This window comes from Solanum stenotomum, chromosome 5 (assembly GCF_019186545.1).
Source record: "Solanum stenotomum isolate F172 chromosome 5, ASM1918654v1, whole genome shotgun sequence".
In the NCBI taxonomy this organism is placed as follows: Eukaryota; Viridiplantae; Streptophyta; class Magnoliopsida; order Solanales; family Solanaceae; genus Solanum; species Solanum stenotomum.
Window position 1 is genome coordinate 1,562,525 of NC_064286.1, and position 24,435 is coordinate 1,586,959.

Sequence of the window (24,435 nt, forward strand, 5' to 3'; positions counted from 1 at the left end):
TCTTGTTATGACTATTGTTTAGCATGTTTTATCAAGTCATGACTATGTTCATTTTATTCTTTCTATATACCCTACTTTATGGATTACAAAGGATCTACCTTCTACAGACCCTACTTTGTGGATTACAAAGGGATAAGTTGTTGTATATAATCTCAAAATACAAACTAATGTTATATAGGATAATAAGTCTTGAAACTATATTAAGCTATGAACAAGTGACACTAAAAATGTGACCTAGCGGTTAATAAAATTAATGAGAAACACAAGAGACTACTCAAATATATAGCCACACCGTGTACTTGTGGTGCTGTCAGTAATAACGTAGCATCAATTTGCCTTGAAACTTGATGGTGTTTGTTTGTGGAGATATGGCCTTTTAATCTTACAAGTACTTTATTTACTTGTAGGCACTGTTTCATACTATGTTATGATTTCATCAAATTAATAAAATTTAGGGTTCTTACATTTGAATGAAGATCCCCAAAAATTCAAAAAATGCAAAGACTTGGGGGTGAATCAGTTTTCAATATCATAAAACGAAACAAATTTCTGAATAAAGCACAATTCTTCTTACTACTGCTGTTTGCTTTTGCTCCAACTATTTTTACATTGAACATCTAATCTACATAACAAAATCTATTACTCATGATACACCAACAAAACAAATCAGGAACAAGCAGAAGTAGAAAATAAAAAGAAACTGACAAAGTTATAAATCATTCCTCCAGAGGTCTTCGCAGGCCACAGTATATTGCTTTTCGAACCAGAGGATGAGTATCTTCAGTTAGTACCTCTGCATCCAACTTCTCAATATGCTGCCATATCTGTACATCGACAAACAAATTAAACAAAGACCAGGATAAGAAATTGTAACAGTTAGGTTGCATGAAGTTGCAGCATGAAAGTAAATCACACTTTAAGTAGGTAGCTGCAGTTTTGGGTTCTTTCAAGTAGTTCAGAGGTTGAACTCCCTCCTTATTCTTCACTCTTCATCAAAACTCTAGGCATTTTTCTTTACAAAAATGGGTTATTTTTCACTCTTCACCACAACTTAGGCACTTTTTTCACAAAAAAAGGGCTCACACATCACTTTGGCTGACAAAAGTAGTCGTAGCTGGTATCATCTATGTTACTCGGATCCTCCACAAATACACAGTTTTTGGAGGATCCGACAAACGTCCATCAACACTTTTTAAGAGTCTAAGCAACATAGGCAGAAATAGGTCAGATATTGTAATTGCTACATGACAAGTAAATGAGTAATTACCTCTGAAGCATATTGCCTAGTGAAGGCCTTGAGGTAACCCAGAGTTGTTAAACACCATTGCTGTTTTTCATCAAGATTATAGCCCTTTCTTTCTCCGCTCCCATTAGGATGGCTGTAACTCGCCCACATAAAAGAGAATAAATAATTTTAAAATCTTCAAGGACAAAGGTAACCAGAAGAAAGAACATGAGATAAAATCTCGTCCTAATAGCATCAGAATGAAGAGTAAATAATGGATACACCACCTTTTCTTTGGTCGTTCGTCATCCTTGTCTAACTCCATTACTGAAGAATCTTCAAGGTCAATGGTCATATCATCTGCATGACCAGAGGGCCGCAAGGTTCCATCTCTGGATGCATCATGAAGGGGTTCCGCTAAAGCAGTCAAGAAGCTTTTATACAGTGAAAGAAACAAAGCCTGTAAATATATTTTTGTCAGCACTTCGGCCCTCATTCCAGATCCAAGATATTCAGATATGACACAAGTTGATACAAGTCAATTTTAATTCATCTATATTCATGACCAACATAAAATACCTCAATTTCATCAACTGCTCGAGCAAGAAGAGCTTCCTTTGCTTCTAAAGATTCACGAACAGATACCTCCTCTTCTTTTGCTTTTTCAGCAGATGATTTCAGCCGTTTTATTCTTACAGGGTTTTCACCAAGAACAGGTTCCCCATCTATGACACTCAGCTTAGACTCGGCAGATTCTAACTCTTCTCCGGCTCTAGATGCAGCTCTTTCTGCCAAGACAACACTTCTCTCAAGGGATGAAATCTCTTTCCTTAGATCAGAAATCCGATTATACGTCTTACTGACAGCATTCCTGAGGATCTACAGCCACAAAACACTAAATCATGGTTCTTAACTCAAACGAGATCATAACAACGCCGGAAGTAGTGTTGGAAAGGGGAAGAAAAGAAACCAGCAATGCAGAGGGAGCCCAACGGCGTATCACAATAATCAGGCAAGACAACAAATTACAGGTTTCCATTTTTTAAAAAAGGGAAAAAAAGGGGAAAGGATAAAAACATTGAGCCCAAAGAGTTCCAACTTACAACTGAGGGTTAATTCATAAGATTCCCCCACTCCCTGTCCCCATACAAATTTGGGGAATTTCCTTTTGCACACCCTAAATACATGGTCAAACCTTATATACACCATAACTTGAAAAATCCATAGCTAATACCCCACAATTTCACCACATAGCAGGTGCATTTATTCCCAAAACTTCTAGTGTATGAAGGAATAAAATTTTAAAAATCTGAGACAAATTCAACAGTTCAAATTTTTGATCAAATGGCCTAAACCTTTTTCATTTTCTTATTTTTGATCAAGTGGTCTACATCAACTCCACCAACAACATCCCACCCAGCACCTCCACCTACTACCAGCTCCACACCCTTCTCCATACCTTTCTCCCGAGCCTGTACCACCACCAAAACCTGGATCACATCCTCCTATTCAAGAAAAGACAAAATACCTCCAATGTTTTTATTGACATCTATTCACTCTCAGACCAGAAACCCACATAAACAAAGAACCATAGAAATGAATCCAACTGTGAAGACAAAATCAAGATAAGCCTTTTGACCATATTATTTTTCTACTGCAATAGGTGGCATGACCAGACGTAAGAGCGAATCTTCAACATACAATAACAAAAAGAAAGCTTATATCTGTTGTAAGCGTGGGAGGTTCAGACCCAGAAGAGGCGACGTAACTATTGTAGAGCAAGGAATGGTGGTATATTTCGAAGATGGTTGTTTTATTGGTGGTGGAGGCTGTGACAGGGAGAATCAGATGGAGGAGAAGAGTGGTAGTGGTAGAGATAGGAAGATGGTAATTTTGCAAGAAAACTAATTTGGATTGTAACTAATAAACTTACGAGCAAGGGAGTGCTTTTTAGATTTTTTTTAACGTAATGAGGCATGTCATTCACTTCCAAGCTTAAAAGTGTCCAAGGTAAAACCATTGGGTACTTGCTACAAATATATGTGTATAATGTCGTTCAAGTATTGACGGCGTGTAAAAGGAAGATCTGTGCAAGTTGGAGGGGTATGTATTACTTACACATGAGAGCTTACAAAGCACACCAATGCAAAAATATGTGGGTAAGTTTTAGAAAGAGAACATACACTGAGTTTTCAAAAGGAGAATGAAAATAAATATGCCTGTAAACATACACTGAGTTTTCAAAGTAAATGACTTTGCACTAGTTAAATCAGGTGATTTACCTCCCATGGACTGTCAGAAACATGAAATCGATCAAGATTCAGTGGAGAGAAAACCCATCTCACTATGGCCAAATTAGATATAAGCCGATAACTCATCATCCGGTCAATGGCAATAGCTGTCATTTGAGCACTGTTTTGCCAGTAAGAACTTACTTCCATAATCAGCTTAACTTGTTGATCATCATCAGTACACATCTTTGCAATGACTTGGCCATATCTCTCCAAGACAGTAATCAAATGAGTAAAGCTTTTTGATCCGATGTCAAGAAGTGTTTGAACAACAACTCCAAGGGTAATATCAAACCCATGGGCTGGAAAAACATTTTCTTCTACCCAGGAAATCATTTCCCGGGCAGTTTTCCTACCTTTCACCATGTCCTTAAGTTCTAAAGAAAGTGCACGCTCAGTTGGATCAGTACCATCTTCCGCATTATATTTAAATTGTGGTCCACCTCTTGGTGGAAGCAACTCCTCCAAAGCAGGGGCATTCTCAATGCTCTATAGAAAATGAAATAAAGAAGAAATATATGAATTGCACTAAAAGAAACGTAAGGAAATAGATTATAAAGTCTTCCCAAAAAAAAGGAGCCAACATCACTAACTTATTTCTAGTGTTTACTCCATCTAAAAATTATCTAATGATATATAAAGGTAAAATTAAAGATTATATTAAAAATATTTTCTTAGAGAACATGTTCATGTAGTACTTCAATTAGCAGCCCGAATAAAAGCAAAAACCTTCAACTTTAACTTACAGTATATCTGCTTCTAAATTGATACTCATAGAAGTAACAGTAGTATCACACAGTACACATTATTCATTATTCCTTTATGCAATTCAGCCTTAGGATTTATTTGAGCAACCCATTTTATCTTTGAGTGAATCTTGTCCACTTTTGTCTAAATCACCTAAAAGAAATGTTGTAAAATCATGCCAACATCTACCTAAACTCATGCAATATTGCTTTTAGCTATAAACTTCATATGTTTACAGGTTAAACAAAAATGAATATCAAAGCTTGCATATTGACACCCCCACACCCCACCCAAAAAAAGGGAATTTAATACCTAGCAAACTGATTCATTTGTCTTACAGCATTTCAAATTGATTTTAAGCTTTATTGCTTTGAATAGTGGAGAAACAAAGTTAATGGAAAATTATAAACCATGTGAAAGAAATAATGTGTTTAAATAATATTATAAACCCATTAAGGGAACTTTTTAAGCTTTATTGTATGTCCTCTTTTCTGGCTGATACAAGTGTTCAAAGTACTTCTCAAATCCACTTATTTTACAGAGAAAAATTTCCAGCTTTCCGCCAAGAATGCCAAGGATAAAAATGTCAATTCATAGAAGTTAAATAGAAAGAATTGAAGAGAAAAAATATAGATTCGTCCTAGCTGTTACAAATTGGTGAAATTCTTTCAAAACGAAAAATTAATACAATTGCCATGGAAATAACTTAAGTGCCAAACGTTGAACTTGAGATAGGTGGTCATTGGTCAAATATAAGTACAGCACCCCATTAGAGTGTTATAACTCATTTGAGAAATTTTAATGACAAAATTAACTCAAAACCAATCTGCAATAAGCTGGTATTTTCCCCATTACCATTTTCAAAAAAAAATAAAAATAAGCTGGTATTTTCCACTAGTAACCAGATACCTGCTTGATTTTGTCCCAATATGAAAGACGGACTTCCCTTTCCAAAACTTCTTGAACAAACACACGTTGTGGGGCCCATTTTGGGAGATCTAACACATACGCCCATTCTTCCCATGGCCAGATAAATTGAAAGTTTGACCTGCAACACAATTTCAAACAGAGTGATCTCACTGTTTGTACACAAACACGACTCAATTCTTAAAGAGTGTGTCTATCACATCTAAATGCTTAAGTTGTGAGAGCATAGTTTTATATATCTAATAATGTCTTCAGCACGCCCCCTCAGACCCTCACTTGTGGGCTTGATTCTTTTTCATGAGTCAAGCACATGGAAATTCTCTCTGTTTTTCTGATGGCTGGTGCCTGGTAGTGATATTCAAACCCAAAACCTCTACCTACTCTAATACCATGTTAAAAAATAGATCCCGGGACTAACTTAACACCCTAAGCAAGCTCAAAAGGTGATGACTTCCCAACACTATATAAGGAGATCAATTATCTAACTCGCAACCGATGTGGGACTTCAACACCCCCTTGCACACCCAAGACTGGACATCTAGAGCGTGGATGATATAATATGGGGCATAACATCGAGCAAACCATGAATTGGAATAGATCTAGCAATGTACCATGTTGAACGTGTGATCATTTCATCTAAGATCATCACACACTTCAACATCAAAAAGGTAGAAGGTTGCGGTTAATTCAGAATTAACACCAACAAGAAGTTCATGAACAGACAACCCAGTACCATAAATAAGCTAAAAACACCAATAAGTAGCAATAATATGCCACTTGAGCAACATCAAGTAAACTCTTCATAAAAACAATGAGCTATTACTGGCCTAACTGTTAACAACAAGAGCTTGCTGAGAATAATGGAACATCTCTCACAACTCTGTAGCATTTCAACTTACAAATGATGTGAGAACCAAAGGATAAGACGTGTCCGGCATTCCATGTCTAGATCTGTTATTTTATCAAAAAGAGCACGGACAGCTCCAGCTATTACCGCAGGAAAGGCCCCTGGCAGAGCCTAAAATGAGAAACACACAACCATGAGGACTAGTTTGTGGAAATATCTTCAAGTGGAAATTTTGAGCTCCACAGCAGTTGATAGGAATTTTATGAAACATATATGTAATTAGCTTACAATTCTAAAAAGTTAGCGGATTACCTTGCATAAATCAATGATAACCAATGTGTAATATATCGGTCTGAAGGGCGGTTGTGGCAACAAGAGAAGCTGCAAGATTTAAAAGATATCAGGAGAGATGAAGAGAAGCTCCCGTAAAGTTATCGTGAATCAATGATGAAATAAGGAACATCCCAAGGAACAAAAGGTAAACTGAGAACACACACTATCAATAATAAGGTTCCACAACTTCTATGCTGTTAAGGTTATGTAAAACTTAGCCCCTTAAGAGAATAAAATAAATACATGTTCTTCATCCTAACTGTAGGTAAAACTCTGCCAGTCCAGGTGGCAGAGTTAAGGTCTGTAGGTATAAAACCAATAGCCTATAGCAAGTATACCTGCAGCAATTAGCTTTTACCAGTTCAAATAAAAAAGGTATTTGTTCAGCAATTACATATATTTCTCTTCCGAAAGCAATAGATGAGAAAGTCATGGCTATAACAACTAACAAGTATTCATTAATCCAAATGTGCAGCAAATAGAGTTCCAAGCAGATATACTGGACACCAGACCCCAGTGACTAAAATATTCACTATAACTTCCAGAAACCATAAGAAGGATATCTCACTTTGATCCGGTATGAAAAGCATATATATGCACTTGAAATTCAAAATGTTCAGTCCGAAAAAATAATGCATGGGATTATGGGAGTCTTACAGCAATCCTCTAAAAAACAGAAAGAAAACAACACCATTTTCACCACTTTTATCTTCTAATGTGACTAAAGAGTTCTAAGAATTGGCACACTGTATATGTTGTCAGGAACTCATAGTGTTGATTCATTGTTTTAACTGTCACTGTGACAAGTCTTTAGTGTGGATTGTGTTGAATGAATAGTATTCTTGATAAACAATTATTTGGACCTTGTTGGATATTAATATATTATTTTTATTGAAATAGGTAACTTCCAAACTATCGAAAATGGTATGTGTATACTCTTCGTTATGCTTTTGAGACACCAAAGTCCTTGCCATCCAAAAAATGGAGCATTTATATCCTTCAAACTAACAAACGGACACGTGGCACCATCTTGTGCATCTACCCAATTATTCACTTAATTTAAACCCACCCAAATTAAAAAGACCCACCCAAATAATTATCTAACCTGCCCATTCACGAACACCCTAATACTATACCCAAGCTACTACTCTTATCCTTCTTCATATAGCCACCATATCCTCCTTCTTCCTCCATACTTGCATCCTCCATTGTTGTTCAACCAAGCAAAAAGAAAAACGCCTTCATCACTGAGTTCTCTTTCTCCTACTGAAAACCCACATCTCCATTCCCTTTTGGAATCATCTCGTCCTTTTCTCCGCGGAAAATTCAAATCAATCGACAAAGATCTTCCCAACCTTATCGACGTTTGACGTTCCATCGGCGCCGACGAGTGCTGGTACAAACACGACAGCTTTCTTAACCACTTAATTTATATCTACAAAATTCTCAAAATCTGGAAAGCCCCAAATTCTGTTTGTCTTTGTCAGTGTTCAGGAAAGCGAGCGCTTCATCACTTTAAGCGATGAAGCGAAGCAATGTGAGCCTTCTACGCTTCACAGACTAGAATGAGTGTGTGAGTGCTTCATCGCTTAAAGTGAGTGCTTCATCGCTTAAAGCGTGAAGCGGGGCCTTATCGCTTTTTTCCGCTTCACGCTTCCTTGAACACTGGTCTTTGTGGTCTTCTCCATTCGGCTTATTCTAATTCATATGTAAATCTGGCTATATTCGATCCGTCTACTGGCCGTGAAAATTGTGCATCTATTCTACGGTTCTTCAGGACTAAGTAAACCCAAGAAACATCTTTTTTACAAAATTTCAATAAAAAATCAAACAAATAAACTAATCTGAAGTAACACGCTATCTCATCCAACAAAAAGAGCAGAGCACATAAAAGCTGGAAACTTTATCCAAATTGTGAGTATAAATCAGTATATGAACTACACAATTCAATCGGAGATTGTTTGGGTGTAGGAGCGACAGAGGTTACGGGAGAGAAAGGAGAGCCAATTGGAGAGAAACTCCGAGGCAATTTGGAGTTCATTTTGGAGTTGTAATTAAGCATGAAGGATCGTCCTTCTAAGTTCGCTGGTGGTCAGACATGGCGACGAGTCAACTAGATGAACTGAAGTCGAGTGAATGATTAATTTGAGAATACGTGTGGTTAGGGTTTGTTAATTCGGGTCTTAAGTGGGTTAGGATATAAATGGGTGGGTTTTTAGTTTTTGAGTAAAAATAAAATAAAATCGAGCAAATTACTGAGATGGTGCCACGTGTCCGTCAGTTAGTGTGAAGGATATAAGTGCTCCACTGTTTGGATGGCAAGGACTTTGGTGTCTCAAAAGTAACGAAGGGTATACGCTTACCATTTTTGGTAGTTCAGGGGTATATTTGTCCTTTTTCCCATTATATAATGATAAAATTCTTGTGCAGAGTGTATTTGTGTATCTAAAGTGGCTGGTCGAGGATCTTACTGGGTTATATTTACGCATAACTAACTACTTACCTGCATGTCCATGCAGATTTTTTTTTTTTGAAACTGATAACATTTGTATTTCATTTAGTACTTAGGTAGTACCTGCATGTCCATGCAGATGTTTTTTTAGAAAGACTAATTTTTTCACTTTTGTAATGGTAGGGGTATATGTGAGCCATTTTTGTAATGGTAGGGGTATATGTGAACCACTTTTATAACGAGGGGTAATGTCATCTCTAAATGGCAAAGATGAGGGGTATGTCCATGCATATGTTGTTATTGAGGATGAAGCTAGAAGCAGATGAGTTCGTTAGAGTTGATCCAGTTGTTGAGGTGAGCCTCCAGATTGTTCAAGGAGGCTCCCAAAAAGGAGTTATACCATTTGTTTATAACTGCACACCGACTTTGAGTCTCTCTGTAATTTTTTAGATGCTCCATGGTCTAGTGTGGGATCTTGAGCTAGAGTTTTGTTCCTTCATTTTATTATTATTATTCGTAAATACATATGGAACAATTGGGATCATTAATTATTCGTATTTAATTATTGGAGTGTTGAAACTTGCATTTATTTTGATTGAGTCTTGACTAAATGTTAAGTGCATGGTATGAACTGGTACGCCTAGTGGGTAGTGGTAGTTGGGTGCCAGTCGCGTATAAGGGGTATTTTGGGACGTGAAATACCCCTTGGAACTAGTCGAGGTGCACGGAGTTGGTGGTCATCTCTGTTGCTATTCTTTTTATTGTGATGGAGGCACTAGTTTTCCTGTAGGGTTTTGTGCAGGTGAGCAGAAGAGGAGGAAGAATGGTTATATCGCAATTGTTTGTTAATGAACCATGAATTTCTTGTGTACCATAGGTAAGAAAGCTTCAATATTTGTTTAGGACATTAATTTGGATCAAGGTGGTGCAAGACTTAACATTTATATACAAAACCAGTTGAAATGTGTGAAATATTCATGAATTAGCAAGCATACGGAGAGAAAGATGATTGCATTACCGGTTATTTATCTGGGTTTGTCACTAGGGAGAAAATTCAGGAGATACCTATATATATATATAAGAGTCTGTTTGGATGGGCTTATAGCTTATGGCTTACAAGTATAAGGCATAAGTTAGGAATCCTAACCTATGCTTTTAGCTTAAAAACAAGTGCTTAAAAACACTTTTTTATCATCTACAAAACCTACAAAACCGCTTAAAATCTATTCTGGCTTAAAAGCACCTAAAATAAGCAAATCCAAATAGGTTCTAAAAGGGAGGGAGAGGGGGGATAGGGGGTCTAGGAGCTATGGCAGTAAGTGACCAAGAAAGGAAGGAAAATAGCATTGCTGAAGTTTAATATTCTCTAATACCACCACCTACAACAAATCTTTCTTCTATAAGCAACCGCAACAGTTCTTACCTGAGAGAATATTGTCTCAGCCATAAGATATTCATATCTGAACGGTACAGGCAGTCCAACCATGTATGCAGCACATTCCTTTCGACTAGCTTGCACCAACCGAAAAGAAAAGGAATAAGAAAAATCATTGAGTTCAGCATATACTACAAAAGCACATAGCAACTAGGTACAGCATATATACACAAGCGCACCTCTAACCTTAAACGCTACACCCAAATACAATGAACTGAAACAGAAATCCTACTTAAAATTAGTGGAACCAAAATTGGGAAAGTTAACAAACCATCCATTCAAGAAGAAAAGCACATCCAACAAATACTCTTCCACAACAAAGCGATCAATGGGTTGAAGATCCTGCCATTCAAAACAAAAATAGAAGGCAAGATCAGCAAGTAGAAATAACAAGTGAGAGTAACGCATCCCCAAAAATTAAGTTCAGCCCTTGAACAATGTATCCTCAGCAGCCAAGCTGTTCATAGAAACCAACTAGTGTTGACTAAACTCCAACATGCAGGCTCTATAGCTGTAAGGCCAAGTAAATCCCTTCAATCACACAATATACACTGATATATTGCAACAATTGGAGGAAGATTTCCTGAGAGGAGGATGAAAGAGGGAGGGGAGATTCTAGGGAGAACTGGCAGGCACAAACAACAAGACAAAAAATACAACAAAATAAGAACATACTCCATATCTAACACATCTGGATACATGCAAATCGAAACCTCTATCAATGGATCAGTCACCATGCTTTCCTATGCTAGGATCAATTCAATTATCAAAACATAAACTAATCAATTACCTCAGTTTTATTTGAAGGAAATATATTTAGCCTCCTTATCCTTTGAGGATATTTTAACTCAGCTTCGTGCTTTTGTCTACCGAAGGCAATTCCAGATAAAGCTCCGGGAGGACCTGGTTGCTCAGGGCAGCTTACTGGAGATAAATCATGAGACTTACCAGCAACCAGCTGTGCCTCAAAAGATAGGTGCAGTCTGGGAACTAGTTTTTTTCCAAATAAAAAAGAAATGAACTTCAAGACAAGATAAAATGCCACACTTTTAACATTAAATTAAAAATGAGAAAGAGAAAAACGAATTGCAAAGACATGCATAAAGAGAAAGGAACTCAAAACAGTCCAGAAATGCAGAAGACAAAGTTCACACTTGACTTTAAAAAGTCAAATTGCACAATCCAGGAAAAACAATAGCCTAGTATCGGTTTCAAGTCCATCTCTCCAATTTTTTAAAAGAATAAACTTGAAACTCCATACAAGAACCAAATTGCAATCAAAAACCTATTTGGTACAAAAAATTGATCATTCATGTTCACATCCATTTTTAAGAGAAACTAATCACTTTCAGCTTCTTGGCACAAACTAAAGGTGAGAAGAGGAAAGGCAGATAAAAAGCTAACTTCTTCAGGGTGAAATCTAGAACAAGTAACAGGCTACTGTCAGGCAGACAATAGATAAGTGCTATAACAAACTATGTTTATCATGTCCAAACTCTTGAATGAAAAAAAAGATCAAAGGAAGTGATGTCCTCTGAACTAAAAAAGAGAAAAATCTAAAAGGATCAAACTACCAAATCACTAGAACCTTCCTCTTCAATTGGGCTTAACACTCACTAACGCTATTGATCAGTTATTCCATTAGATCTTTATTCAGCATAATTCATGTTTCATATCACTTCAATTACAACTTTATCAGAGAAACACTCAAGGCTACATACAATTCATATTTGTCTCATTTTAGAAATGAAAAGCTATATAACAGAGGTATATGCAAATTTTATCCACAGTTAGTTGGAAGCCAATGTAACCACCACTATCAAATTCATCTAGCACACTACTAGAACCTCCATTAACTTAATATATACAAACTCTAGACTACATACAAGTAAATAAAAGAAATTTCCTATTTAAGCAACAGAAAGTGTGAAAATCAAGTTATATGCAGTTTTTATCCACAGTTAGTTGAAAACCACCAACATCAAATTATTAGCATAATACTAGAACTTCCATTAATGATTAATCTGATAAAATACTAATTGACAAGGCATGACCTACCAAACAATCAAGGGAACATAGTGTCAAATTTAATTGAAAGAAGGATCAAGGATTGGATAATTACCCCTATTCACAAAATTTTACATTTTTCCCTAGGTGACGGGAGTAGGGGTACATGTGAACCAAGGTTATACAACAAGCTACTTGGGCACAGCTTGGCCCAGCTACCAACCCCAAGCTCAAGAAGGCCCAAATATGAATGTAATAGGAGCTAAACCCCCACTGTAAAGAAATTCACCTTGTAGCTAACTCAATCTCAAAAACTAGCACATGAAGTGAGGACTGTCCATGACATATAAGGAGACAAATACAATAACATATTCCCTCACCAATGTGAGACATTCTAACACCCATGATATGCTCAAAAGGCCCGCAAAACCAATATAGGCCTCGTCTACTCTCTTTCTAATATAATGTTCCAATCCTACTTGATCTTCATATCGAGCTCAAAAAAAGTAAAAGAATCAGTAGATATGCAGCAGATGTTGGGGTTCAGTTACCTCGAAAATGAATATCAATAAATATATTGAAGGAGGTGAGTAGCAATGTTAAAATTGTCTCTGTGTGACCCGCGAGTCATGGTTCTTGTCCCAGGGTAAGTTGCCTACATCACAATCCCTTGGGATGCTGCCTTTTCCTGGACGTTGTGCGAACACGGGATGTTTCGTGCACTGAACTACCTTTTTAGGAGTGTAGAAGAAATTCCAAGAATGAAATCCTAACATTTCCTCTCAAGACCAAATCTTTTTTTTTTTTTTGAAACTGGTAATGTTGTATTCCTCAGCATTAAGGTATGCTGCTCCAAAAAGGTAGTAACAAGCTAGANATTGAAGGAGGTGAGTAGCAATGTTAAAATTGTCTCTGTGTGACCCGCGAGTCATGGTTCTTGTCCCAGGGTAAGTTGCCTACATCACAATCCCTTGGGATGCTGCCTTTTCCTGGACGTTGTGCGAACACGGGATGTTTTGTGCACTGAACTACCTTTTTAGGAGTGTAGAAGAAATTCCAAGACTGAAATCCTAACGTCTCCTCTCAAGACCAAATCTTTTTCCCCGTAACAAGACTTTACTGTAAAAACTCCCCTACTATGCAATTTCCAAACTGGTTTGTCGGGCTCTGCATTGATGCCAAGGAACAGGTTCAAGGTCTGGAGTAAGGTCTGCGAAAGAAACACCAACCACTCTTTGACAACATCTTGGCCCTGGAAATTAATATGGAAGATTCAGATCCCTCTAAAAGTTGCTTGCGCTTCACTTGGTTGGTAATTAGAAGAGCTTGTCTAACACACAAAGTGCTACAAAGAAGAGGTTTACAGATCTGCTCAAGGTGCTTTATGTGTGAACAAGAGGCTGAAGAAAATGGCCATTTATTTTTGCACTGCAGGATGGCTGCAGATCTGTGGAACATGTTCATTTGTATACTCGGGGTTAACTGGACAATGCCCAGAACCACTTTTGAGGTACTAACACGCTGGCAAGGAATTGGGAAGAGAGGATCAAAGGGAGATTGGTGCAAAAATGTACCTGCTTGCATTTGGTGGACACTATGGAAAGAAAGGAATAGAAGGTGTTTTGAAGGGAGGAATAGCAGTTCCCAGACGATCAAGATGAGATGCCTTAGTCTTTTGTTTTTTTGGTGTAAGCAAGATTTAGTGGGGGAATCAGATAGTTTAGTAGAGCTTATAGGACAATTGTAAATTTTTTAAAATTTGGTTTTGGATTTGAGAATGATGGCACCCCCGGGGGGTTTGTAAATCCCTCTTCATCAATTCCTTGATGAGGTCTTTTGTGTGAATACAAAGTTACCTATTTCAAAAAAAAAAAGACCAAATCTTTTTTTTTTTTTTTGAAACTGGTAATGTTGTATTCCTCAGCTGGAGACCTCCAAAAAGGTAGTAACAAGCTAGAACGAGAAACTAATTACAGTAATCCTAAAAGATCTACTAATTGTTCAGCATTTTCTATACAATGTTCTTTGCACCAAAAGTAGAAAGTTGCTATGCAGCTCTCTTTGATTTTCTGAATGTTGTGGAATCTATCTTCAAAGTTTCTTCCATTCCTCTCCCTCCAGATAGTCCACCAGATACAATGTGGGATTATTCTCCACCACTTCTTTTGTGTCTCGCTTCCCCCTCTCCTAATCCAGCAACTTAACAAGTCTGCTGTGTGCTCTGGCATTGACCATTTTGTCTCTGTTAAACTGAGAAACATAGTCCAAAGCTGAGATGTGACTTTACGATGGAGGAACAGATGATTATTTGTCTCTCTAGCGTCACTACATAACATGCATCTGGACACAATTGGCAATCCCTTTTTCTGCAGGATCTCATGAGTGAGGCAAGCTTTCCTGATTACTAACCAAGCAAAGCACTTGACCTTAGTAGGAGCCATACTTTTCCATACATGCTTCCAAGGGCCTATTTTGTTTTCAGGCATCCAGGATACCTCTTTCCTATAAATTCTACCTACAGAGAACTTGCCATCCTTATCATGTTTCCATCTAAAAGTGTCATCCTCTACAGTAGTGCCTTTGAAACCATCAATCATCTGCAATAGCTCCACAAACCTGCCTACTTCCCAGTCATTAAGATGCCTCCTGAAGAAGAAGTTCCATCCCTGTGGGGACCAGCTATCAGCCACTGTAACCTCAAGGTTAGTGCATATATTGGCCAGATCAGGGAAAACTTGCATTAAAACTTCTTGTCCAATCCATAGGTCCTTCCAAAATAGTATTTTGTTCCCAGCACCCACCTCATAACATGAATTCTTTACTAGTCTAGGCCAAAGATTCCTTATAGATCTCCATACCGATGTTTCGTAGGTGGTTGATACTGCATTGGTACACCATTGCTCTGTCTGGCCATACTTATTCAGGATTACCTCCTTCCATAGAGCATGATCATTTCCATTTAATCTCCATAACCATTTCATGAGCAAGCAATCATTCTGTAGTTTCAGATTCCTGACTCCTAAACCACCAGCCTCCTTGTGTAATTGTACAGTCTTCCATTCTACCAAATGATACCCCTTTCCCTCCTTGTTCCCAAACCAAAGAAAATTTCTTCTTAATCGGTCCAACTTCTTGACCACACTTATTGGAATAGGGAATAGGGACATCATAATCTCTCCTTTCAACAGAAAGAAAATTATAATATATATCCAAAAGTTAACCAAAAGTCCTCTCATCTCATAGGATTGGGACAACAATCACTGGCCATTTGGCTTCCAATCTACGGAAAACACATCTCTCAAACACGATATTCTGCTCCATCAAAGATGGTTTCTCAGCTTAGCTCATTTTACATCCCTAAAGGAGTTTAAAGGTATGGTTGTTAATTTGTTATTTAAGGAAAAATAGCAATGGATGATTCATCGCCATTAATTTTCCCACCCATTCTTAGGCGAGTGCTTTGCCTTCTTTGGAGCAGACAAAAGACAGCTTTTCTTTATTAATAGAGGAAAAAATTGTAATGTTGACAGAGGAAAGGATTAAAACAAATTTAAGATAAATAAGAAGTAAGAATACCACTATCAAGTTTCCACCCTCTATTAGAAAGATCTTGAACTCGAGACCACAAGTCCTCCAAGAAATCCTGTAGATCAAATATCTCAACTCTTAATAGTACAAACATTGCAACATAGGCATATAAATGATGAGGAAGGATGGGGGGGTGCAACAAACTACTTTGATTGAAGAGCACCTGGAGAATCTCACATGTTAAGCAATTTCTGTCACTCGAGTCCATCCAATGATAATATGAGAAAAACCATCAAGAACCACAAAGGAAACTATCTCTGTTATATGCTAGGAAGTAGAGACACCAAACCCAAGGCTACACATTGATTTAAGTTGTACTCAAACTGGCCACTGACAACAATCAGCCACCACATCATACACATTCAATCATGCTCTTTTTCAGTAATTTCCTTTTCAGATAACAGTGTCAATCCAGTGCACACCACTAGGGCATGGTTCCAAAGTTCACACTTTCTATCCTTCACTTCATTGTTTTTTCTTTAATTGTTTGCTTTGGAAGAAGGAAAAGGTAATTTATTTTCAAAATGATTAAGCAGGATCTTATTCATGAGGAGTGAAACTTGTCAGAAAAAACCACTTGTGAACACCAATGAGTCACATTCACAAAGTTTTCACCTTACTCCTAAGTTCTTTTCTTTAGAAAGACATGAGAAGGTGATTTATTTTCAAGAGGATAACAGGGTTTTATTCATAAGGAATGAAGCTAGTATGAAAACATTCACAGTTCCTGCATTTTTTAAATCCCAAATAGAAAAGATTTACAACAAGGCATCATCACTTGGTCCAATAAAGTAGCTTTTGGATCAATCATTTTAGAGAAGGGCAGAAGACTCATTTAGTATGGCCAATTCATAGAGGAAGAGTTGATTACGGTGGGGATATGTTGAAAGGGTTCATATTTGCTTAAAGTAAGTAAAACGAAATTGAAGCAGAAACTACAGAAGAAGATGAAATAAAGAATTTACATATTTATATTGATGCTGATAATTGTTTTCGTTTGAGGGACAAGTATATAGATAATAAATTCATCACCCACTAATCTTGAACTCTTGTCTCTATGATACTATTGCCATGATTGAAAACATAGGCTATATGATGTTGAAGGTCTTTAAAGAAAGAAAAACAAAACAGACAGTGCAAAGACACAAGCTAGTATAACATAAAAAGATTTTCACATCTAATACAAATATATACCTTCTCATTGACAACATTATTGGTTTCTTCAATATCCTCAAAGACAGAAACCCCAGCGTCAGACACACGTCTTCGAATACTTAAATAGGCTTCTACTCCAACCATAACCCTTTCAATCTCCTCAGGAACTTGCTGAAAATCGACATGAGAGGTAGGTAATTCAGCGTTAGCTGAGAAAGATGAAATAAATGAGAAGAAAGCAAACATATGATTTAGTAAAGGAATAGAAGAAATTGGCACATTACACAACTAAAAGAGAACCACAAACCAGAAAATTTATACAGACCTCTAAAATACATAAATTCCCTGTGAATGCACAAACACAAAAATGGTTGACAATCTTCAAGACACTTTGACATACTCCTCAGGCTTAAGTCTTCGTAACAAAAAAATAATTTACCGGAAAGAACCAAGCAAAAGACAATGAAATAATACAAAAACTCCTGGTTTTTGGTCTAGTGGTAAGAGCACACGCATGATTTGTGAATTAGGCAAGTGTCACGGTTCAAAACCTGTAACAGATAAAAGTGGAGAAGCAAGGAGGGGCAGGCTCATTATCCACCGAGTTTTGAACTGTGCGCCACTGACCTTGGGGATAAGAAGAAGAAGAAGAAGAAAAAGAAGAAGAAGAATATACAAAATAAGCTGAGGCACAAGCCTTAAAGCCTTCATGATCGTGACTTCAGGCATCTACAAGTATGCAGCAATACAACCCTAATTCAATGTGTAATAAAATCTTTACTATTTCCAAAAAAAAAAATGTATGTGTGATGAACTTACAAGTGTAAGCAACAGAAATAGAAATATATTCCCACACTTCACACCTTTTAACAGATGTCTTAACTTTGAGATCAATCAAGTAAGCCTCAATCTCAATCTACTTGGGATACTGCCATAAATCTTTTACCTAACTCCTTTTATGGATAAAGTTCCCTAGTTCCTATTCATATTGCCAATCTGCCAACCCAATATGTGCAGTTCAAGCTTAGTTACAATTTTGGGTACAGTAAACCAGCAAAGAGGCTTTGCTATGATGAATCTCTAAGATCCATATTTTTTCCGCCCCGGCTCGTGAAAGAAAAGAAAACAACCAGAAAAAGTACAAGCAGGAAAAAAAAAACATGTCACCCAATTGCAGGCAAGAATTGTAAAGGTTTGGCATTTTGATCAAGTGCATATTATTACCTCAACAAGTTCAGCACCACCCCAAGGAAGGCACGATAAAATACAAGTAATATAGAAGTCAGCACGTGCTTGCCAAGAGGGAATTCCTTTTTCTTCGTCCACAGTAGTCGCTGCTGATGATAATAAACTTTCAAAAATAACCACTAATGCACTCGGTTGGATAACTTTGCTGCACATCTAACAACACAAACAATCTATTAACTTCACTAACAACTACCAATTAACTCGCGACATCAGATCATACTCAAAATTGTCTGTGAGGATACAAGCAAATGTTATGCAAGGTTTCAGGTTAAGCAGAAACTGGGTAAAGAAGTGAATGAACTCAATTTGATGATAATAATCTCATGGGCGACTCTAATCCAAAAAGAAAAAGGTCACTTTGATGTTCGAATGTCGCACTCAATCCTAACTGATAGAGTAAAATCATAACAAGGTTACAGAGAGAGAGATAAGGATGCAAATTATGGTTATGAATGAACTTGGTCTTGACGAATGTTCTGAATGCTTGGATAATTTCACCCACAAAGATCGGAATCATAGATGATAAAACTTTGGTAAATGTACTTTACGCATAATTACATTCTTTACCAAATATCTCCATACCTTAACCAAAAGGCTACCAAACACCCTGCTCTCAGACCACTTAGTTTTCAAACTCAATAAAGATCCAAATAGAAAAACTTTAGAGGACTCTTAGTTGGAGTATAACATCAGAGCAGCAAAGAGGATTTCAGATTGTTTCTAGGTGCTTCTTTTGCCATGAGAAGGAGGAAACAAACAATCATCTGTTCCTTCACTGTAGAGTGACTTCCCAGATATGGTATATGTTTCAAAGCATTGTTCAAGATCCTTGGGTGGTGCCTGAGCATACTGCTGACCTACTAAACTGTTGGATGGAAGAGGGGGGAGTAAAACACAGAAAAAATGGTGGAATCTAGTTCCATCTTGCATATGGTGGTCAATTTGGAAGGAAAGAAACAATAGGTGCTTTAAGAATATTACTAACCCAATGCAGAAAGTTAAAGAAAATTGCATTAATACTCTATTTTTTTGGTGTAAAGAGGAGGGTATATATGAAGTAGATCAGGTAGTAGATTTCCTAGGCTCTTTGTAATCATGACTACTTGGCCTTTGAATTTTATTTTTTACTTTTGTTTGGTTGGGTATGCTGATGAATACAACTTTACCATTCTCAAAAAAAAACATCAGAGCAGCAAAAGTAGCAGATTCCTAGAACATACCAAAACAGTCAAAAACCTCATCAATATACGGATCTTGTTGCACTGTCCAGTCTCCAACGCATCCTGAAACGAAGGGAAAACAGCAATTGTCAAAAGGACACTGCATCCAGAGTAATACAAACCCATGTTACAAATTTGACTGCAAAATTAACATTGATGGAACTTCCTTTAACTCCTCTCACACCGCTTCTTCAACAAAGAAGATGGAAATACCAAAAGCATATAAGCAAAAGACTCTCTAAGCTCAAAACTAGGGGTAACCCAGTAGCTTTTACCCATACACTGTATATGTATTAAAACATCCACTAAAAATGTATAAATATTTAATTCTGAACCCAGTTATCATCGTGAATCAATTTGAGATTACTAAAGGAACTCAAAGATTGCATATCCTGGATATGCCTTTGTGTACCAAATTCTAAATATTTAAGCACCATTTTGCTGCATTATTAGTGAAACAGCAAGAAGAAAATTAAACAAACGAATCTAGATGTGTCTGGCAAGTTGATTTTTATAGTGTAAAAAAACAATAATGTAGCAGATAACCCCAGGGTAACAAGACTTAAGCTGTATGCAATAACAGATAAGGAGTTTAAAGATGCAAAATCGAGATAAGTGTCACTTTCATTTATTACAAAAAATAATCTTCTTCCAAAAAAAAAAAAAGCAAGGCCACTATTCCCAATGCTCAAGAATAACCAAATATTGGAGCTTGCTGACCTGTAAATTAATTTGAGTGCTCTCCACTAATTTACTGACAAATTCCTCGTTTTCCAAATTCAAAAGGCCTATCTGCAGATGGACAGAAGTGGTAAATGCAGAGAGGAGGAGGGAAAAGAAAATAACAGAACATTTATAAAAAAAAAGTAAAAAGGAAACACAAGAACAATTAATAAGCGAAAATAATAACCATGAAATGCAAAATATCCCAATAAATGAATTGATAGTGCAATTATATTAACCAAATATACCCCACCCAGAGCTACTTAAGTCAATTGTATGAATCTTATATATCCTTTTAACTCTACTTGAAAACCATCTCTTTCCCACACCCAATAATCTTGACTTGTAAGACAACTAAGGGGAATCATAATACAAGTAGTTCTTTAAATTTCAAATAGCCCTACACTGAATAAAAATATAGACTCCTGCTCAGCACAAACCCTGATGTGAGAGTAGCCAAATAAATAAATAAACCTATACAGATTCTTTGTAGATAAGAAATATAGTAATAAAACATAAAGATTGCCTGGGGAAATAAGGGCTAAGGCAACATGGTAATCGTGATGGTGGGGGTCCGATCCCCACCAAGCTTCTGTCTAGACGGAGGGGGCCAATCCCCCACCTTGTGATCTCCTCATTCATATTTGAAGGGAAAAAAGGTAACTGACACTAACATTGAGTGTGGTACTAGATCATATTTTCCCTTTCAGGAGGAGGAGGCGGAATCAGAATGGCGGCTTAGATTGGGGGATTTAGAATTTAATCAAATAGGGGAAGAGAAGAGGGGTGACTAGAAAGAGTGATGGAGAAGAGGAGGTGAAGAAGGTGATCGACAGTTATACGGGAGATAAAGCCCTGGACCTGATTGTTTCACTCTAGCATTCATTCAGCAGTTCTGGGATATTGTAAAGGACGAGGGTTGAAGAACATTCAGACCTTCCACGTTACGGTGGCACTTCTAGGAAAGTGTATATGTGGCAAAAAATTCTATACATGTTAGGGAAATTGAATCTATGACAAGGCACTTCTAGGAAAGTGGTTATAAAGATTTGGGGTAGAGGTAAATGCTTTTTGGAGAAATTACGGAGAAGTATGGGGCTTTGGAGGGGGGTTGGAGAGGACTAAACATGCCCCACTCCCCAACGGTTGTGGCCTATGGAGGACTATTTTAAAAGGACGGCAAGAGTTCAACGGGAATATATCTTTTTGGGTGGGTAAAGGGAGTAGGGTGAGTTTTTGGGGTCATAGGTAGTGTGGAAACAGTACTTTGAGACTCACTTCCCCTAACATGTATACAATTTCTTGCCAAAAAAAGATGTTGATTATCTAATTATGCATAGAATTTCTTGCCAAAACAATACTTCTAGTATACGGCCTAGTTAACGCCCTTTTGTTAATAATATTCTTACTTCATTAAAAAATCATATTTTGCCATTGAATCATTTTCCTGATTCATCTACAGTGTGTCTATTCCTGATTCGCAGAATCAAAATATATATTTCTAAAAGAACCTTGAGGCTTGCTGGAAAAATGTTTCGATAACTGTATCAGCTGCACATTTTTCTTGAGCTTCAACTGTGAAATGCTGAACCAATGTTGCTTTTAAGAATATAGATTAATTGACTATCAATTGTCTATGTATGGCATCACCGCATATACATTCATAAGTATGTGAAGAAGATAGTCAAGAGGATAAAAATAAGGATCAAGAAGAAAAAACATGCGCTAAACAGAGCTCAAACTAGAAAAGAGCGATGTATGATAACTTACCAGTGTTCCATACAGAGGTATCTTGTGAGGCAATTGCTCAGCACACTGAAGAAGGAACTGCCAAGGTATAGGGAAATAAAGCACATAATTCAGCATACAATTCAATAGTATAACACTAAGCCTCCTTGTAAGCACAAACTGGATAACTCTTGATTAATGATGGCAATAGTGCAAAGCTTTTACTGTAAGGGAACTCTAAGGCAATGATAAGTTGGAGAGGGGGATGACTCTTCAATAAAGCGAGTAATGGGACACATTTAAGAGAGCCAGAAAGCCGAAATCTACAACTACATTATATATATACACCCCAATGAAAAGACAATGCCAAAAGCACTGATTATAAAGACAGGTCAATATGCCAAGAAAATTATCAGAACTAAATTTTTTGTTTGATAGGTAAAAAGTATCCATTTGAAATTTATCAGAACTGGTAGATCTGCCAAGTGGGGGACGAGTTGACAATTTTATAAGTTTAGTTTATCACACATAAGAAACTAATCCGAAGTTTTGTTTTTATGTTAGTGAAGAAGATGCTTAAATTTTGAAACCAGACATTCTGAAACGCAATTGCTCTAAATATATTGAAGCAGTGACTCTGGACCTCATCTGCAGTTTCAGTAGCATTGAATCCAACTTCCACATTTTTACATCAATATCTAACTATTATTTGACCCAATGATAACCAACAGGATAATAGCCTTCTATCTAAGCAAGAACATTTCACATATACCACGCCTATGGAGAAGGAACTAAAAGTTCATGCGGACATCTCTTTTGGGACACACAGACAATTTTCTTTTTCTTTTCTAAGGGCACATCACATTTGGTCATTACACGAAGGAGAAACCTTTTTGAACTCCCGTCTCACTCTACCAACATGTCGTCTAAAGTATAAGTGTTTTGCCCCATGCTACTAGGATAACATGCTCAATTTAATACATTAAGTGAAATTACAGAGGGGAAAGGGAAATGAGTCGGAAACTAGGATCGTGCTTCATACATACACAACAACAACAATAATCCAGAAAAAGCAGTCGTCCTCAGGGCATTGGTTGAGTAGTAAGTACACAAAAGGTGAAGTATGGGTTAGGTGCATCTCACTCGCTCTGCTAAGTGGGAGCAGGGTGAACCAGTGTGCTCATACTTTCTAACATGTGAGCACAATTGGGGTTGAGCCAATTAACTCACATGAGCTTTCTCAATACCAACAACAAAAACAACAAGGAGTATTAGCAAACAGGATAATGTTCTTACTGGGAAAACATCGTCCCCAGAATGCTCTATTTCTCGGCGAACCAAACTATGGCATGCATCCTGCAATACCAAAAAAAGGATGAGAATTTCAAACCGTTTGAATTGGGAAATCCGTTACAACATAGAAGATGGATGTACTGACTATTTGATCTTTGAAATCTGCATTTCCAGCGTACTCAGGGCACTTCTCGCCGAGTCGCAAGAGCAAACTCCTCCAACTACTCATTCCTTTTTTCTTACAAGCAAATTACAGCAGCGAGGACTGCACTGATGCAACGAAGAAGAAGAGGGCAGGGTTTTGTACTCTTCACTGGGCTTAACTCCACTCATATACCTCTTATACAAAAGACCCGACCCGATTCAAATCAAAGTCCAAAAATTTTAGGGCTTGTTTGGCTCACCAACAAAATTTATGATACTTGGGGTTGTTTGATAGGATTTATAAAAATAGTGTTGACTTTAACCTAAAGAACATATTTCAAGTCGTTGACTTATTTATATAAAGAGCATTTAAAAAGATAAATTGAATCAATATGAATTAAATTATGAATGTCGCTTAAGCTATCTAAATTAAATTATTCTATATGAAATAATAATTCTTTCATACAGGATAAATCGAGAAATTCATCTTTTTAGGTAAGCTGAATTTAAAAGTCATGACAAGAAAACTCAATTATTAAGTAAAAAAAATTACTTATCATGTTTTTTTTTTTAAAAAAAAAGGATAGTTCTATAGTATATTGATATTAATAAGTTTGTATAGAAATTAATTGACAAAGCAATAGGAATTCACTTGAATATTAAAAGAGGATATAGTTTTATAATTTTTTTGATATATTAAATTTTTTATCTGAAAAATATATTATATCAACACCTTTAAGAGATTGGTGTAAAATTCAAATTGATCTAACAACAAAAATGTCACTCACTAAATCACTAAAGTTCAAACAGATTGTTTGATTTAAACTTTTATAGGTAAAATTCAACATTTATATATAGAATTCAATATTTATATTATGGATAAAAATTAAGTATGATGTGTAGAGTGCAAGATTTGATCTATGATGAAGAAAAACTTTTGAGAATAATTCAACTTTTAATTTATCAAGAGTATTTGAGTGTGTGTTTATGATCAATTATTTGTTTAAATATGTTTAATTTATTTATGTCGTACCAATAAGTTCGTGATATTAATAGATTTTTTTATTCATTT

The 24,435-nt window shown here is 36.7% G+C and overlaps 1 protein-coding gene across 1 annotated transcript; it reads right to left on the minus strand.

The window, feature by feature from the left end:
* Positions 1–521: 521 nt before the first annotated feature.
* On the minus strand, positions 522–23,525 carry LOC125864698 (nuclear cap-binding protein subunit 1). Its single transcript, XM_049544736.1, has 19 exons — positions 23,365–23,525; positions 23,223–23,282; positions 21,969–22,025; positions 20,196–20,267; positions 19,476–19,538; positions 18,232–18,408; positions 17,047–17,178; positions 15,841–15,907; positions 11,048–11,247; positions 10,529–10,599; positions 10,246–10,330; positions 6,350–6,418; positions 6,090–6,208; positions 5,173–5,311; positions 3,508–4,005; positions 1,805–2,104; positions 1,513–1,685; positions 1,268–1,379; positions 522–824 (listed from the first exon to the last, which is right to left on the minus strand). The coding sequence occupies exons 1-19, from the start codon at positions 23,446–23,448 to the stop codon at positions 717–719; spliced, it is 2,586 nt and encodes an 861-aa protein (XP_049400693.1). The 5' UTR covers positions 23,449–23,525; the 3' UTR covers positions 522–716.
* Positions 23,526–24,435: the final 910 nt, after the last annotated feature.

Bases quoted from the DNA above. Each gene is read 5' to 3' on its own strand.
- LOC125864698 (XM_049544736.1), bottom strand. From the start codon at position 23,448: ATGAGTAGTTGGAGGAGTTTGCTCTTGCGACTCGGCGAGAAGTGCCCT. The intron at 2,105-3,507 runs GTAAATCACCTG...TTGTGGCTGTAG, and splicing joins TTTCTGACAGTCCATGGGAG to ATCCTCAGGAATGCTGTCAG. The intron at 1,380-1,512 runs GTGGTGTATCCA...GGCGAGTTACAG, and splicing joins GACGAACGACCAAAGAAAAG to CCATCCTAATGGGAGCGGAG.